Below are 18945 nucleotides of genomic sequence, written 5' to 3'. Positions count from 1 at the left end.
GGCACCTAAAGTACGCAACACCTCAGCCACAGAGTATACGTCCACAGCCCTCGGGTACAGTAGCATACACGCACGAGATGGTGAAAGGGAGTCACGGCAACCCTAGAACGGGAAGTTACGACATAAATTACAAGGCCAATACCTCTAACAAGCAAGCAGTGGCCATGCTAGGAACCAGCAAGAAAAGCCAGGAGAGGGCATCAGAAAGGTGAATGTGGAGAATGTCACGTTTGAAGGAGTGCTTGGAAGCAAGTGCAGGAGGTGGTGGGAAAACAATGAGGAGGACCACCCCCTAAAGAGTTCACTGAAGAAAGCAGAGGTTGATAAAATCATTTTTATGCCCATCTTCAACCTAAAAGAATTTGAGCCTATATTGCGTGCCATGGTCCATGGGTATGAGCAGGGCAAGCATAGATTAGTAATTGACTATTTGGGACAGACAGTGGTCATTTCTTATGCAGCCAAGGAATTCAGCAAGGTTTTCGGAATTCCCAGTAGCGGCGATTCAACTATGAAACCATCAGCAAGGATGCCTACAGAAGAAAAGAAGTGGCTGCTGGAACACATCTGCGGCGATACACTCACAGAAGAGCAATGGGGCAGTTTATGGCAGAATAGCAATAGAAGGGGCCTGAAGAAATCTTATCTCACCTCACCAGATCACTAGAGTGGAGATGTGTCATGGATATCTTGAAGAGTAAGCTAACAGCAGCAAGCCGAGCATCCGATGTTGCAATATGGATGCTACGCCTCATGTACGGACTGAGTAATGGCAAAATTTACGACTGGGGCCGAGTCCTTTCCAGCCGGGTAAAGGAAGCCATGCTCCTCAAACACAAAACTCTATATGTGCCCCATCACCTCATTGCCCTCTTCTTGGAAGCAATGAGAACTCAAGTGGCGTTGGAAAATAGAGGAGGGTTTGTGGCCTCAAGCCGGGTGGAGCCCTACAAGCCAGCCATGTATTATTGGCTACACCTGGACACTTTTACAGTAGTAGCCACAAAGACAACACCGAGGAAGAAAGCAAGGCAAGAACTGGCAGGGAGCATACAAGATGGAGGAGAAGAAGATAACAACTCTGAGGAAGAGGAGGAAGAGGTAGAGACAGGGGAAGAAGAAACATACATATCATCTTCAGAGAAAGACGAAGGAGAATTCCGTATGGAGCAAAGCCACGGACCAGAAGGTGATAAGGAGGGTAGGACAAGACTTCCAACATTGGAGCCAATGGGCATGGAACAGGAAGGAGGACATGTAGTAGGTCGGCGGCAGGTAGAGACAGAAAGCCGTATGGGGGGCATACTAGCCGTATCAAGATGGGGAGTAAGGAAAAAGGTACTTTTCAAGCCAGCACAGATTCCCACCACGGCACAATTGGTACCTGGGGTCACAGGGACCCCATCTTAGTTAATAGACTTGAGGAGACACAGTGCGGGGGCCCACACTCTCCATATAAACACACCCAGGGGCGTGGAAGCAACTAGAGCTGTTGCATTGGTAGTGGCACCAATAACTGATCCGCTCGCAACCGTGGAGGTAGGAAATACAGAAGAGGAAATACAATTGGAAGAGCTAGAGGGAGACAGAGAAAAGGGGACCAAGGAAATAGACATGGAGACAGAAATAGACAGCCTACTGGCTAGATTCCAGATGGACATAGAGGTTCCACCTCCTTCACCATGGTTGGGGCCTGACTAGCAGGAGGAGAGCCTGAGGATTGAAGAAATTGGGAAAGGGCACAGTACGTCCTCACTAGCAGAGGGGATCCGAGAGTGGGAACCAGTTGCGCAACATTTTCTTTCCGAGTTGGAAGTAATGAGGACAGCCACGGAGAGGATGATAGATCATTCTCGAGGATCTGATATGCTTGCTATAGTAAGAGCAACGGAAGCACTACTGGCGTTTATGATAGAAGGCTGCGAGAGGGAGTTCTCAGAGAAAATTAGGAACCAAGGTTGGCTCGACACGGGAACTCCAGAGATAGTAGCAGAATGGGGAGTACCACAGATCCTTAGTGGGCATATAGGAGGTAATCAGGAAGTAATGAGAACCCTCACTTCCATGGAACGGACTTTCCGTACTACATTCTTACAGCTCCAAGGGATGACCTGGAAAGCAAGCAAAATGGAAGGAGACCACACCTTAGCCCTACAACGCGAGAGTGAGCTGAAAGAAAGGATCAATGCTCTAGAGCAAGAAATGGTTCAAGAGAGAACCACGTGACTGGAAGAGGAACGGGAGTTGGTTGCCTCTGAGAAAGACCGAATGGATGTACTCAGGCTTCTGAAAGCAACTCAGGAGAAGCAACTCATTGCTGAAAGGGATCTAAAGATACTCCGAGAGCGGACCACTACGGGAACAGGGACGTCCTCTTGTCCCTCTAAGTAGATAATTTTTGTTATTTTGCTGTGGTGTTCGTCTGGAAGATGAACAAGTTTTGGGGGGGGATGATGTAAGCCAGTTAATTAGTAAATAAGGCTTTTGTAATACTTTAAAAGAAAACAATAGTATTAAGTTATATCTACGGGTAGTTAGTTGCCCGACGGTTGATGGCCTAACCAACCGCGAACTCTTTATATTGTAAACTTGTAGCACATTGGATTGGAGAGGAATATAATATAGAAATCTGTGTTACATGAATATTTCGTGGTATACTGGATTGTGTGTTCTTGATTCCGTGCTAATGTGTTACTATGCTCTGGTGTTATAATTTGGCTATTGATGTTCTGTATACTACAACCTAACTCACTTAGGCTACTTACACAATTTATTCTGCATAAGCTGTGTCAAGTACATGGTGAAAGTGTCGTTCGTCAACCTGTAAGAATTCATATTGTGGAGATGTAGCTGGGGATAACACTCATGTACTTTTAACTGAGCTGGTCCGCAGCCCATGATTCCTCTTGCTGGCAGCCCATCAAATCCTCCCCTTCATGCAAGCATATAGAACAGGTAGGAGCTCATGAAAAAGGACTGGGACCTTTTCTCTTTTAGGTTCTTCAATTGTTCATGCAGGTAGTAACTGATCAATCTATTCATGCAGGTAGTGACTGATCAATCTAGCCCAGTCGATCAGCGTATTTGAATTCATGATCTCGCCTATGTAGAAGAACATCCAGGCCTCAAAGTTTACCGAATGTGGGCACCCCATTACTCTGCTTAGCATCTTTATCAGGTCTACATACTTCTGCTTGAACTCGAAGATTGTGAGAGTTTTGGGCATCTTGGAAGCATGCACTCTAGGCTTCAGCAACCACTGCTTATTGATCAAATCAGCACACCTGGCATGGCCTGCTTCATATATTGCTTGAGCTCTGCTGCTGGTCCTGTACGTCATGGAATAATGTGAAGGTATTCCGAAAGCCTCACCAATTGACTCTGGAGTCAATGTTGCCAGCAACTTGCCATCTGGTGTTGAGATTGTTTTTCGCTCCAAATTGTAATGTGTTGCACATTCCAAGACTAGGTCGGGGCACTGAATAGCAGGAGGAAAACCAGTTGCCGCAACAATCCCACTTTTCACAATTCTGACAGCTGTCAAGGATGGATTGTGCCCTGCTGTTCCGAACATTCGGAACTTGAATGCAACCAAGTTGAATGTGCCTAAATTAGTATCGCTGATTTCATCCCATCTTGAATTCAATCGAGAATGAGGAAGAAAACTCTTCATCTCCGCCTTGATCAATGCCTGCCTGGAGATAGTAGCTGCCTTGCTTGATTCCGCTATCCTGGAAGCACCTCGAAAATGATGAAAAAAAGACTAAGTATGACTATTCTTCACTCTTCCACTTCTTCTTTCCTGAATCTTGCACGTGAAAAATGAAATGCCTTTCCAAACTTATATAGAATTCTTAAGAGGCATTGATTTAGCAATTGCATTCATGATGCGTCATACTTTCCCTAATCACTACGCCATGCAAAGGCAACTTCCCATGCGAATGAGTTCAAATTTTGAATTTTCCTTAAATGCTCCAAGTCATGCGTCATACTTGGAAGATTCTCTTTGCCAACTTGTTGATTTTCATTCTTTCCAATTTTGGAGGGAATTCGAAGGATTTTCTCAGGATTTGCTCGATTCCATTCTAACTTGTCGTCTCCTGCTTTCGAAGGAATTTTCATGTCTCTTCTCAACATCCCTATTTTTTAGGGATCTTCCTAAAATTTAGGAGTCATGTTCATTGGATGGGGAATTTCATCCTGATTCAGAATTTATAAAATTTTCCACACTCCGTCGAGATTTGGTGTCTAAAAACAACAAATTCGAAAATTCGCCCGAGGGGCTTTTTGCTTTTTATTCCTCCTTGACTCCTTGGTGCCTTAGGCAAAATTTCAACTTTTAGCTTGGGCGGAATTTTGCTAATGCCAGGGATTCATGGATTTTTCCCTCTGTCCTTGCCTTCTTCATTTTGGCGCTTGATTGCAGACTTGGGTGGGATTTTGCTAATGCCAAGGATTCATGGATTTTTCCCTTTGTCTTTGCCTTCTTCATTTTGGTGCCTGACTGCAGACTTGGGCGGAATTTTGCTAATGCCAGGGATTCATGGATTTTTCCCTTTGTCCTTGCCTTCTTCATTTTGGCGCCTGGCTGCAGACTTGGGCACAATTTTGCTCTGGCCAAGGATTCACGGATTTTCCTTCTGCCCATGGGAATCCCATTTTGGCGCCTAACTCCACATTTGGGCGGATTTTTGCTTTGGCCATGGATTCATGGATTTTCCTTCTATCCATGGGAATCCCATTCTGGCGCCTGACTCCACATTTGGGCGGATTTTTGCTTTGGCCATGGATTCACGGATTTTTCATCATTTAATCTCCCAGACTTCGAATATTTTGACCTCCTGTGACTTTGAAGTATTTTCCCGAGCTTTCCATTTTAGGAATAGATTTCCAGCAATTGACCCATTTCTGGCTCTCTTTGTCTACTGTTTGACTTTCCGAAATTAGAAATGTCTGCGAACGTTTGATCCTCGTCGCCTTGTCTGACTGACCCTACTAGTAATGACTTTCCAAAAATAGAAACCTTCAAGGTGTCAGCGTTAGATCCCTAGACAGGGTGCAGGAATGACTTACTATAAATAGAAACTTACTAAAAATAGAAATTACTAAAAATATTAAGTTTGATTTTTGGCAAAATGACGACATTCCGGGACTCGAAAAAATCCCTAAAAAATAGGTACTTTCTAAAAATAGAAAGTTGCTCCGTTTGGGCTCAAATTTTACTGGGAGGTCCCTTGAAGGGTCCTGATTCCAGTCATATGCTCAGTTTTCCCGAAACCCTAACAGGAACCCCTAAAATCTAGGACAAAAGGTAGAAACCCTAAAAAACGACAAAACGGGCCCTAGACTTCATAGAATTTGCTCGACAGAGAAGCAAATTAACTCTAACTGGCCCCCGAACATCCGCAAACCGGAGAGATTGAAGAGATTGCCACCGAAACACACAAAAAAAAACAAGACAAAACGACCAAAAGGGGCTAAAAGCTAGGGGGCCCCTATCTGGGATGGGGTGATGTGTGATTAGGTCACAAAACTTCTCTTCAGCTTGGGATTGGATTTTGATATTGATTGAGTTTTGTAGAGCCAAGGGGTTTTTGCAGAAAATTGTCTTTGGGAACGAAAACTCCCATTGATAGCATAACTGAGGGAGTGAAAGATCTCTCGAGCGGTTGCATTTGAGGAGGTGATACTTCAGTCATCTCACTTGGACTTCATTGGTGGCCAAGGGCCAGTTTCACTTGGGTTCATATTGGAGACATTTTGGCATCAAGTGTCTTCAACAATTTTGCCATATTTGGAGCTGATTGAAAATTCCATTGGCTGAGTTCTTGTCTCAGTTATTTTCAGACTTCATATTTGTGAGAAGGTGCCACGATTTTTGTCATAGAAACCCATATTGGCATCTATTTCATACCTAATTGGAGCGCTCCACTCCTAGGGTGCCATTGATGACTTTCGAGGGAATTTGAAGGCTCTGATCTGCATTAGGGACATTATCAGATTTCTGCAGTAGCCACGATTTTTGCTCATGGAGCCCCATTAATGCCATGGATTCACCTTCTGGCTGGAGCGGTCAGCTTGCAAGGGGTCTACAATCCTTTTTGATGCTCAAGAAAGGGCATTCAGATTGGTATTAATTTATTATCAGTCTGAAGACTTCAGAAACAGGGGCGGCATTGAGAAGCATTCAAGTTGGCATCAATAAAGGTTTAATTTGGTGGATATTGCTTGTTTCTTCAGCTCAAGCCTTAGGCAACTCCTCCTACCAGGTTCTTATGAATTTTGTAATGCATTGAACATAGATTTGAGTTTCTGATGTAAATGCCATTAATCTGAGGTTACCATTGTATGCAAGACAAGAGTCCAAGTATCTACTTGTTTATTTGTAAGTGATGATTGCATATAAGAAAGGAGATTGAGTGCAGTTTTCTTATGATCTTATATCTATGTTAATAGTTCGCATGCCAAATGTTTGCCTTTATGTCTTCTGACTGTAACTGTACATTTCACCTTTGAAAGTCATGTATATGCGTTGGACGGGTTAAATAGAAGTTATGCATGCATTATACTTCAAGCCTAGACATCGCAGGGATCATTTGCAGTTAATTTTGATGCTGTCACCAAAACAATATTATATGAGATTAAACTCAGACCAGAAAACTGGGTATTTGTATGTAAAGTGTTGACATTATTCCTTGAGTTGGATTCCATCATTTTCACACCTATATTAGCGAGGAATAATACAGGTTAATACTCTTTAAGGAGTCTGAAGTTTTTCATCAGTCATATGTCAAGTAAAAACTGCATAACTTGCAAGTTGTACTAGCTGTCCAGACTGCATAACACGCAAGTTATACAGACAGAAAACCAGAACAGAAGGTTGGCAGCTAATTGTTTGACGATATTCCTTGCCTATACAGTCATTTATGAGCAGGGGATATTTCAAAATGAGCAAAGGCTCAAAACCTATCAGCCCATGAATTCTATCAACTAGGCTCATCCCTTCAATACTCGACTGTTGGTTCAAAAAGGGAATCACGCTCATCTTCATGTCACGAACTGCATTCCAGTGGAAACTGCTGGAAAGTGGATAACAAAAACATTACTGAAATTGAGCCCACAACTCCAATTTTGTCTCAATACCATGCTGTTGGATTATGTACTTGAGTCCCAAATCTTATGCTCGACTTTAATTTCATCAATGGACTTAGAAGGAACTTTTTGACTTCTTGGTGTGTTTTGAATTGAACTTTTGACATACCCATGTATGCCATTCACTCTAGATAAAACTTGCACTTCTTCAACAGCTACCAAGAATTGACTTCTCCAATCATGATAAAACAAAGATGATGAACTGCTGTCAGAATTAGTCTCAAACCTTCCAAGGCTGTCATAAACCTTCTGTGCCTCTTCCCTTTCCTCTTCAATGGAAAGCTGAGAACTCAAATCATCAAAGTCACTCTGACTTTGCTCTAGAGCATCAAATTTACCTCCTTCAATGTCATCCTCAAAGTGGAGCTCCTGAGATGACATAAGAACAACATTAGAATCTTTCTCCATCAATTTGGTTAGGAAGTCAAACCAAAAACCATCTATGCCATTGAAATGAAAGAAAGAATTATTATTCGTTTTCTCCAAAAACCAAAAACCATCTTTATTGTTTTCTCCATGTCCATAATCAGAAAGCACATTCACCATTCCTATAAGTGTAAACTTTGTACGAATCTGGCACTAAATATTATGGCTTGGTGTAACTAATTGTATGTTTTCTCAGATGTGTAATAAAACATGATAGATCTAACTTGAAAGCTTATAGGTGCCTATGGATGCTCTGAAATTCATGCACTACAATGTTGAGATGTGCCTTAAGGGACGTGAGTAGAGTGATCCGAATTATGGATTCGGATGACAACACCTGAGTGAGAACCTGCGGTATTGTAAATTCTGTTTACAAGAACAGGAAAGCATAGAATTGAAGCAAGCCAAAAAGTATTGTATTCAATTCTAAAATCCAACATATAGGAGTCCAAGGGATTCCAAGGGTCACCAACAACTCCTTGAGAATCGAAAAACCAACAGTCATATCAGGTTTATTTACATAATAAAATCTAAAACTATGTAATTTTTCAAAAAACTATATAAAATTTGTCCTAACTTTAACTAGGCATAACTTTCTGCACAAGACTCGAAATTACGAGCCGTTTAACTCGTTGGAAAGGTCTCCAAGAGTTGTAGGCGAAGATTTGACAGAGCATGCCTAGCCATGCTCTTTCGCCGCTTTCAAGGGCTAAAAATGCCCTAAAGGCCTTCAAAAATGCCATTCACTAACATATAGAAAAATTAAAAAAATATGAAAATATTTTTCAACTATTTCAAATTTTCTTCTGATCATAGAGTCTCTGATCTGCTCTGCATAACTGAAGAAGATGTATATAACTCTTAGGAGTAGAAGATTCAATTTGTCTTTAGAATCTGAAATGCCATTAAAACCCATTTGGAGATGATAGCTCTCTCTGCTGAAATTGCAATTGAAAATTTTCTGTTAGTTGAAACATTTGAGTGTATCGGAGCCAAGATTTTTTTGGAATGGGATGTTGTGCTTCGACCCCATCTTGTAACATTGTAGAGAAGCTGTGAGGGACTTAATCCCTTGACCTTTCAAAGCAGAGCGAATGAAAGAAATTGTCGATTTTACTTATGTGGCTGTTTTGCTGAAGTATCTTGAAATGACTTGGATATTGCTGTGTTTTGTACTTTATTGAATGGGTCTTAAAATCCTTCAAAAGAATGCTTATTGAATGCTTATTTTGCTATCAAATCCAGTAGTAGGTTTTTGGCATTATTTTTATTTCTTAATATTCTCATGAATCTCATCTTCTAAATATCTTCTAACCTTGTATATTATTACTATCGGATTGCTGTTTCACACAGGTGATGTAGGTGATAAGAATTACAAAAGTCGTCTTTCTGCAGAGCAAATAATTGCACATTTACAAAGGGGCACCAATAAGTCAATAGTTGCAGTTTCTGGCAATGTAGATGAAGGGTAAATTAAATTCAGAGAATTCTTGGTGCATTGTTCGTTCTGAAAGTTAATTAGATTGTATCATCATGATATCATCCATACAGTCTACAGATACTGATCTCATAGACATGGATTATATATATACACTTGTTGTCTCTGTGTGTCTTAGTATACATAAGTAGAAATGTTTTGGTTTCTCTGAATTCCCACTAATTGCTTCTTGTTGATACTCTGTTTTGATTCACTCTCTGTACAGCCACTAAGCCCTCCTTACCATCTCCCTCGGGTCTTCCAATATTTACCTATGTTCAGCCCACTTTGATGCTTGGTATCTCATAAATTATTTTGCTACCATTGCCAATTCATATTCTCTCTCTCTCTCTCTCTCTCTCTCTCTCTCTCTCTCTCTCTCTCTGTGTACTGTCAGAACCAAGTTGTTTTTTCATTCCATAAACTTGAAGAGGTAACCATCGACTTCTTTCCCCACATGATTTATCAATTTAAACCTCATCATCCTCATGGTTGTTGCTTATGAATAATTGGTACGAGCAGTTTATGTCTAAGCATTAGAGGTTTTGTTTTGTTGTAGTCTATGACATTTCCTCCATCATAGAGTTAATTTCAGTCTTCTTTGATGGAAGAAAAGTGAATTTTTTGTGTTGAGACAGCATTACATCCATGATAGCCTTCATCATTGGTGAAAGGAAGAAAAGTAAGTTTTTTCTATCTAGAAAACTGGAGATTATTGATGGCCTTGATTGTTTGTGTACTCTCCTCCCCAAAAAATCCCCATTGTGGACATTGATCCTCAGGGCTGGGTTTCCTTTGTTAGCTCTCATTACGATATTTCATATAGATGTTGGTTTCCAAATTACTGCTCATTGTATTGTCTTAATTATAGTTAATGTTAGGAGAAGTATTTGGATTTTGTGTATCAACAAGACAGCAGATTGTGGTGTGAATTTGTGACAGGCTTAAAGTTAAGTTCCTAAAATAAGATGTGAATTCACTTGCCTTGAGCTTATTAATGAGACCTTTTGCTCAGTTTTTCCACCTCTTAGCTGCAGCGCATCATCAATCTCATTCATAAGTCTTGCAATAATTCAAGTTCCAACTGAAATAAGTAGTGCTAGTAAGATTGGTATTAGTGATACCTTGGAAGTAATCCAGTGTTATACTAATGGTGGTATCATGTCGTTGTTAAATGTGAATTAGTGGATATATTCCCAGGTTACTCTTGACCAATGCTCCTCAGGGATGTGAATTGGTGGTGTCCTTGGGAGAAGGGGATGGGGTGCGACATCCACCAATTGCCCTTCCACCACCAACTGCAAGGGGAATCATCCCTCTTGTAGTGGGTGGCTAGGGGACACCCTGCCATCCTTAAGATGGCCATCGGACACGTAAGCATCTCCTATCTTGGGGATGACAGGGAGTCCCATTGCCCTAACAAAGTCATTTATAATTTCATTGGATTTTGTGGATTGTAGAAATAAATCATAGTTAAAAGCTCTATATATTTTTGCTTTGTAAATGATATAAAAGCATTCGGGTGCATGAGTGATTAGCATCAATCGAAAAAATTACAAGGTTAGTGTTTGGTTTTAGTTTAATTTTGGTGTGTTCTAAGCAGAGTTTCGGGACTTGCTAGAACTCGCCAAGACTTGGTGAGTCCCAAGTTGGGTGACCTTGGGCGAGTCCCAGGGGCCCAGAGTTGGGCTCGTCTGAGTCTAGAGTGAGAGTCATCATGACTTGGGACTTGTGGACTCGACGATTCCCGATGCTTGGACTTGGCCAAAATCAATTTTTTTTTTCAATCTCAAAAAATAACAAAAACAAACATTTTTTGACTTTTTTTTCAAAAAAAAATCTGCATCCAAAAACCCTAAAGTGTTCCTAAAAGCATCATTTTGCCTGATACAAAGATTATTTTGCTCCCTTCACTCTCTCTTTTCTCTTTTTCTCTAATTTTTTTTTTCGGGGGCATAGCCCCTAAACCCCCACTTCCGGCCCATGGGGAAATGCAAGTGTGTTTCCCGACACCCTTTCTATCACTGGTTTTTTCTCACATCTAATGCCTTGTGGAGCTTATTGTTGCTACCCTTCAAACCCATTAGCATCTCCACTCCCAAACCCCCACTAGTTAGTGGGACCTACCTTAGATGCCTTCGTAGGATGGATGCAAGCTCCTTAGAGCCATAGACTTCTAGTTATTGTTTTGATATTTTTTGGAACATTTGATGTCATGGATTTCATATTCCATCAGTTTTGTATACATTTGACAATATTTAGATATCTAAGTGAGCTATTTCCTTCAACTATAATTTGCATTTATAGTTATGTGATCGATGTATACTTTTGTATGTGATTAAATTAACTTCTACTTGATGATGTTATTGTGTCTTTAAGGTTTATTAATAAAGGCTGCATGAAACAAGTTTGAAATCCTTAAAAATCTGTAAATTTCTTGGGTTTTTCACTTGCAGAGTTTGCGCTAAGTCTTGAATCGAGTCACCCTCGCTGAGTTTGAGTTGCGTTTCTATGGTTTTAAGTTAGATTTGGTGAATTTTGTAGGAGGGAGTTCCATCAAATTTGAACAAGTTAGAGGTGACCTTGCCAAATGGATTAATGGGCTGATTTGGGCAAGATCAAGTGTTTTGGAGATGTATCTAAGGAGATGATTCCGCCAAACCTCGATAAATTTTAAAAAGTTCGGGCTTTTGAGCATACTCATATCCTTGATGCCAAAAAGGAAAGGGAGCACATGATCATAGAGACTCTCGAAACCTCGATAGTTGTAGCCGGTCATTGGCATTGGGTTATCGCTAAGAGCTATTCTCATTAACCAAAGAGGCTATGGTGTTCAGGTTTTGTTCGTACCTCGACATTCGATAAACTAATACGACATCAGATTATCAAGATGATCCTTATCTAATGACTTCCTAAGTCATTTCGACACGATGTTTATGCAAACTTCAATACCCAAATAATGGAACTATTGGTGGGTTATTGGCCTAATGTTGGAACCGATGACCATGAAGAGAAACATTGCAAAGACTTTTACAAAACCTTGACACCCAATATGCAAAGGTCTTCATCAAGTTTTCAGCTATGTACATACCCTCAACAAGGTTTGGGAACTTGGCGAAATTCCTGCCATAATGTCAAAAATGGTGAATGTTTGGGTCATGAGTGATGCTCAAACTCCAAAAAGGCCTAACACAGAGTTTGTTCAATAGTTTTTGAAAGAAGGCAAATGATAGATGGAAGGTTCAAACTATGAAATTTGACAAGAAGCAAATTTTTTGATAGATGGAAACAAAACAAGTTCATAGGCTGCACGAACAAGTTGGAAGAGTAGTTATGTGATGACACGTGGTAGATGGGGAAGAAACAAATGATGACTATTTAGTTTCGTAATTGCAATGTTGATGGTTCATTTGCCAAAGAGAACATATAAATGAAAAGAAGGCGATACATGGAGGGGTTTTGAAATCTGGGGAAAAAGAAACATAGAGATTTTGGTTCACTCCGAACCAATGAAAGGTTGCAATGGGGGCCTATGATGCCCATTTTGAGGAAGAAGATTTTGATGTAAGTTAATGGTCTGGGTTAGAGACTAATTGTTTAAATTTGTAATCAATGTACTCTTGTTGGCAAATGAATAAAGAAATTTGTAGTTTGTTGTGATTGTGGATTTGGTAATGGATAGTCTGTGTTTATGGATATGGTGTTTTGTGGGCTATGAGGTTGGGTAGCTTGATAAGGTCCCTTGACCTCGACTGCATTAGTAAATGTTAGCAAGTTTTTGAATCCTTATTACTATTTCTTGGAAAGAGGCAAGTGGAAAGTTTGGTTTTTTGTTCAATGGTAGGGTGCAAGTTTTTTCCTCTTGAATTTCTTAGGAGTTTGATAGAGCCCAGTAATTTTATGGAGCATTTTGCTTGTTAATGGCAGCTTATTTTTAATTTTTAATTTTTAGTATAAAGGGTTAGGGCCTAATCCCTCAATTATAGATTAGAAAAACGTTGAAAATATTGTTTATTAAAATATTTATATAACATATTAATAATAAATATTAGTAAATATATTTTTATATATTAATAATATAAAATATTTCCCATTCATGGGGCTGGTTGGGATCATCTATAGTCATTCTAGACAAAGCTGTAGTTGGTTGCCTCCTAGTGGTTGGTGTATGCTCAACTCTGATGGAGCATGTAGGGGTAATCTAGGAATCTTGGGTGTTGGCTGAATCATAAGAGATAATAACCGATTCATAGCTGGTACCACGTCTTAGGGTCTTGGACATGGAACAAATAATGAAGTTGAAGAACAAGCTCTTCTATTGGGTTTGAACACGTGTCTGATTTGGTATCAATAAGGTGCAAAGTGAAGGTGATCTGATGGGTATAGTTAATACATTAAGGAAAAAAGGGGCCCAAAATTGGAAAACTAATATTATTTTAAAACAAGATTGGCTTTTGCTAGATGATTTGGAAGATTAGTGTTTGTCATGAATATAGGGAGGCCAAAGTCCACATGGACTTTGCCAATTTCACATTAGATATTGTTGGTGTAAATAAATATTCATTATGGATATTATTACACTTACTTAAGTTAACTTAGGATAATGCATTTTATAGTAGTTTGGATATGAGACACTTGGGTGTTTGTGTCACATTGGGATAGTGTGTGTAGGAGAAATTCCACCTCTTATGGTGTTGATCTTGTTATTACACTATCATATCCACTTATTGTGGAGTGATAATTCCACCTTCGGTGGGTGATCCACCTCATGTGGAATATTATATTGTTTCTCCTACCTACCCACACCTATTTCCTACCTACCCTTGTTTCTCATTGAGCCACTTCTCATATTTGTGTGCTCATACATCCATATGGCCTTGCCTATATAAGCAGGCCTCTATTCATTGTATTGGTTAATCCAGTTGATCATTTTTATATTGATGAGAATACAGTTTGTTCTTGTCATTCTATTGTCTCTTTTATGCTTTTCATTGTGCCCTTGATCTTGGCAAAATCCAACATGGTATCAGAGCTTTTGGGGCTTCGTTGATCAGTTTTTGGAGACATCGTGGAAGGCTTCTATTTTTGGATTTGGGGATCTTCATTTTTTGGAGGCATCATACAGCGATTTGGACATCACCGTTGAATCCGGGAGGCCATTTCCATAAATTTCGACTATAAAGTCGACCTATTTTGGTGAGAAAAATTTTTTCCCCAATTTTGCTACATAGTACGGATTTTCGGATTTTTTTTTTTTTTCTTTTCTGAAAAATATTTTCTCAAAAATTAGAAAAATCAAAAAATTTTTCAAAAAATCCGAAAGCAAAAAAAAAATAAAAAGGGAAAATTGTTGAAGGGTCCGCAGACCCCCGTACCAGGCCGTACCCTCGTTGCAGGTTGTGCAGGTTCCGCAGGCTGACGGTACCCGCAGAACCGGACAAAGTACCTGCTGTGCGCAGGTTTTGCAGGGCATCGTACCCCGCGCAGGCCACAGACCACAGATCGTCCTCCGCGCCGCTGCCGTGATCCCTGCGCATCGTCCTCCGCGCCGCCGCCGTGAAGCCCCTCCCGCCGCCGCCCGCGCTGAGAACTCCACCGACGACACCTGCATGTTCCAGGTCCACCGTCTCCCACCCGAGCAGCGTCCTCTCCCGCCCGAGCAGCGCCTCCTCCAGCGCCTCCTCCGCCACACGGCATCCAGGCCGGCGAATCCACGCCCGCCACGTGGCAGGAGGCCACTGGCCCGTGGACATAAAACTTGCCACGTCATATCCGTACGGGAGACACATCATCTGCCACGTCAACAGTACGGACGACACAGTCAGCAGGCCACACAATCTGTCCGTACAGTACCGACATCCAGTCAGCAGAGGCGAAGTTTTCGTGACGGTCATACGACCGTCAAATTTAACACAGTGTTTTGCTGACGTCAGCGCCACATCAGCATTTTTTGAAAATTTTTAACCCCTCTCCATTGGGCTTTTCACTTTTGCAGTCCAACTTTGGAAGGCCATATCTTGCTCATTTTTGCTCCTTTTTTGGTGCAATTTTTTTTGAAATGGGCTAAAATTTCGTGATCTTCGCAGTGGTGTGGTTATTTTCTGATTTTGATGCACAGGTTTTTCGGAATTTTTGGATTCTCTCAGCTGTACCTGTCCAATCCTCAATTCTGCAACTTCAAAGGCCTCGTTTGAGCTCATACGACCTCCTTTTCAGGTGCCGTTTTTTTGAAAGTGCTTATTTTTTCGTCTACTTTCAGAATCTATGATCAGATTTCAGAGATTTTGAGTGAAAATTGTACTTTCAGATATTGGTCTTATTTGGCCTATTAGGTACTTGTAAATTGCTTGGATCTTAGTTAGATCTCTTGCATTATCAGTTTGAGTCTCTTTTGGCCTTCTTGAGGCAGTTGTAAAATTGTAAATCAGAAGTCCACTTTGCCATTTTTTGCAAGTGGCCCATTGTATACGCACTACTTATAAAGTGCCAAAATCATCACATTTGGGGGGGGGGTTCTTTGATTGAGTGAATTTGGGGGGGGTGTCTTGTGTGATTGTGCCTCTCTTTGTGCTCTTTCCATTCTTGTTGCAATGAGTCCTAATAAGTTTCCACCATTAACTCCACATAATTATGCATCATGGAAAATTAAAGTATGGAGTAAACTAATGGAAAAGGGTCTCACACACTACATAGATGGAACAATAACAACACCACCTGATCCTAAGGCTGATCCAAATGCTCAATTAGAATGGCTCACAAAGAATTGCATGGCTCTTGGAACCTTACGCAAGTATGTATCAGATGACCTCATTTTCCACATTGAGAAGTGTAAAACAATTAAAGAGGCTTGGGATATGTTTCAGAAATTGTATGGACAAGTTGATGAAATCAGAGGCTATCAGATTGATAATGAGCTCACCAACTTAGATCCCAAGAATTTTGATACAATCCAAGATTATGTAACCAAAGCAAATGAGCTAAGAGCAAAGCTAAAGGATTGTGGAATTGACAAAAAGGATGCTCAATTGATATTCAACTTGTTGGACAAGCTTGCACCAGAATATGCAGCATTTGTATCTAGCTTCCAAACTCATCGTTTGACAGTGGGGAGTTCTTATGTTATGCCTTCTTTTGATGCTTTCACAGAAATGTTGATATTGGAACAATCTAAGTTGTTGAACATGGGGTTTCTCAAGTCTTCAAAGTCCAAGGCTTTGGTAGCAAATCAAGGAAATCAAGGAAGTCAAGGCAAAAATTCCAACAAGAAGAAGAAGCAATCTAAGTCTCAACCACAACAGGAAAAGGGACAATCATCCTCTCCATCACAAGGCAATCTTCAATCCTCTTCCAAAAAGGGGACACCACCTAAGAAGGATAAACCAACTTGTGCATATTGCAAAAAGTATGGTCATGATGAGCATCGATGCCACGCAAAGCAAGTTGATGAGTTAACCAATCTTCTCAAGAAAAACAACATCAACTTGCCATCCGCCTACACAAAGAAGGATTCATCTTCTTCTTCTTCCTCACAGTCTAAGGGAAAAGGGCAAGCATTTGTGGCTACAACAGGTTCTTCACAGCAATGGATACTTGACTCGGGTGCCTCATATCACATGGGTTCTACAAAGGAGCAGTTTTCTACATTAGAGCCATCTAAGGTACCTCACATTTACATAGGTGATGATACACAAGTAGAGGTTGAAGGGAAAGGTTCAGTTGACATGGATGATGGAACATTTGAGAATGTTCTCTATGTTCCTAACTTGTCTACCAACCTTCTCTCCATCTACCAAATCACTCACTATGGGAATGGGAAAAAGGTTGAGTTTACACCAGACTTAGTTGTGGTAAAGGAACTTGATGATGATGCCTTGGTAGCAGTGGGACAAGTCAATGACAACTCAAGGCTTTATTCATTTTCCCACTTTGTGCCAAGTTCACCTTCTAGGGCCTTGCTTACTCATTCAAATTCAGAAAGTAAGCTATGGCATGAGCGGTTTGGTCACCTCAACTACCGCTATCTTCAGCAGCTCAGCACTAAAGACATGGTCACAGGTCTTCCTCGAATCAGCTTTTCAGAGGGTGTATGTTTAGGTTGTTCCATGGGCAAGCATCCCGAAGAGAAATTTGATAAAGAGAAAACTTGGAGAGCTTTGGAAGTTCTTCAACTTGTTCACAGTGATGTAGCAGGTCCATTTCCAGCACCTTCATTTAGTAAGGCCCGCTATGTTCTTACCTTCATTGATGACTACTCTCGCTTCACTTGGGTCTACTTTCTCATTCATAAGAGTGAAGTATTTGACAGATTTCAGGACTTCAAGACTCGTGTGGAGAAGCAATCAGGGAAAGTGGTCAAGATTCTTCGTACAGATAATGGCAGGGAATATGTGAACAAGAGACTTGAGGATTTTTGTACATTTGAGGGGATTGATCTTCAGCATTCTGTCACATACACTCCACAGCAGAATGGGGTTGCAGAACGCAAGAATCGAACTCTCAAAGAAATGGCTAGCTGTATGATTCATGCACGTTCTCTTGATCCCGCCTTTTGGGCAGAGGCTATCAGTTGTGCCACACACATCCAGAATCGGGTTCCTCACAAAGCTTTACAAGGTATTACTCCTTTTGAAGCTTGGGTTGGTAGGAAACCGATTGTGAGACATTTCAGAGTCTTTGGGTGTCCAGCATGGGCTCGCATACCTCCACAGAAACGCAAGGCATTGGAACCACAGAGTCGGCCTTGCATATTTGTTGGATATCCTGAGGGTGTTAAGGCATACAGATTGATGGATCCAGAGACACATGAGGTATTCATTGAGAGGAGTGTTCACTTTGAGGAAAGCTCTACTAGCTTAGCCTCTCTACCTCCTCCACCTTCCTCCATTGTGGATAGTGATGTTAGTGATTCAGATGATGAGACTCCCTCAACTCCGACTCGCAGGGTTACACCTCCGCAGGGTCCACTTGCAGTTGAGGTGCCTCGTTCTCCACCTCCACCTAGACCTCGTTGGGCTCGACAGACACTTGAGTCCGCGGGTTCTCTTGTCGGGGATCCTTCGGATACACGGAGAACTCGATCACAACATCAGGATCTTCCACATGCATTTATTGCTACCGCTTCCGATCCACAGACATTTAGGGAAGCATCAGGGGTTCTTGAGTGGGATGATATGTGACATGGATGTTAATTTATGGTTAAGCCAAATATCTAGCGTTTGCCATAATGACTATATTATTTCTTGGCCTAAGCTTGCATGCAATGATAGTGTTAATAGTTGACAATATGGATTGTCAAGAAGAAAATAGTCACTTCAAGGAGGTAGTACTGATAAGATGAAAATCATGCAAAGATATGGTGTTTATTTATTTTAAGGCTCATACCAATTGCCATTTTCAATGGCTATCTCGGTGGTTGTTCATGGAGTCTTTTGTAAGGTTGTTGGCCAAGAAAAGGCAAATTATTTTTCTTGGGTAGATTTTGGATTCATAGCTGAAGAAGATTATTAAAGATAATGCAGTAATCATGTTGCATGATGTCAAGATGCCGTTGGATGATTTGTTCTCACCACGAAGCATAGATATCGTGTCAATATTGATATCTCATCCATGTTTATTGCCATGTTAATGGAGGTTGGGTTGCTGAAGGAGGTGGTTGGGGCAGTTGTAGTGTCTTTGACCAATCTATGTTTGATATCAAGGCTTGATAGGGTGCTGGATGATGTAGTATCTAGTGTGGGTTTTCATCTTGGAAATTGCCATTGGCCTGCCTTTAGCATTGATACCTTGGGTTAGTGGATTCTTTTTGTTTTCTATGCAATGGGTCACGATGATGCCCTTTGTGAATGTCAAGTGAAGTGGGGCATAGCCTTCCTAATATTTGCTATGGCTAT

The 18945-nt window shown here is 40.9% G+C and overlaps 1 protein-coding gene across 6 annotated transcripts in view; it reads left to right on the top strand.

The window, feature by feature from the left end:
• Positions 1–18945, top strand: part of LOC131034097 (uncharacterized) — a 150865-nt gene that overhangs the window by 30051 nt on the left and 101869 nt on the right. For all 6 annotated transcript variants that reach the window (XM_057965502.2, XM_057965478.2, XM_057965483.2 and 3 more), the window contains exon 2: positions 8932–9046. In XM_057965502.2, coding sequence (XP_057821485.2) covers positions 8932–9046 — 115 coding nt within the window. The remainder of the gene's footprint in view (positions 1–8931; positions 9047–18945) is intronic.

This window comes from Cryptomeria japonica, chromosome 5 (assembly GCF_030272615.1).
Source record: "Cryptomeria japonica chromosome 5, Sugi_1.0, whole genome shotgun sequence".
Taxonomy (NCBI): Eukaryota; Viridiplantae; Streptophyta; class Pinopsida; order Cupressales; family Cupressaceae; genus Cryptomeria; species Cryptomeria japonica.
The sequence above is the reverse complement of the archived record's forward strand: the minus strand, read 5'-3'. Positions and strand labels throughout refer to the sequence as shown.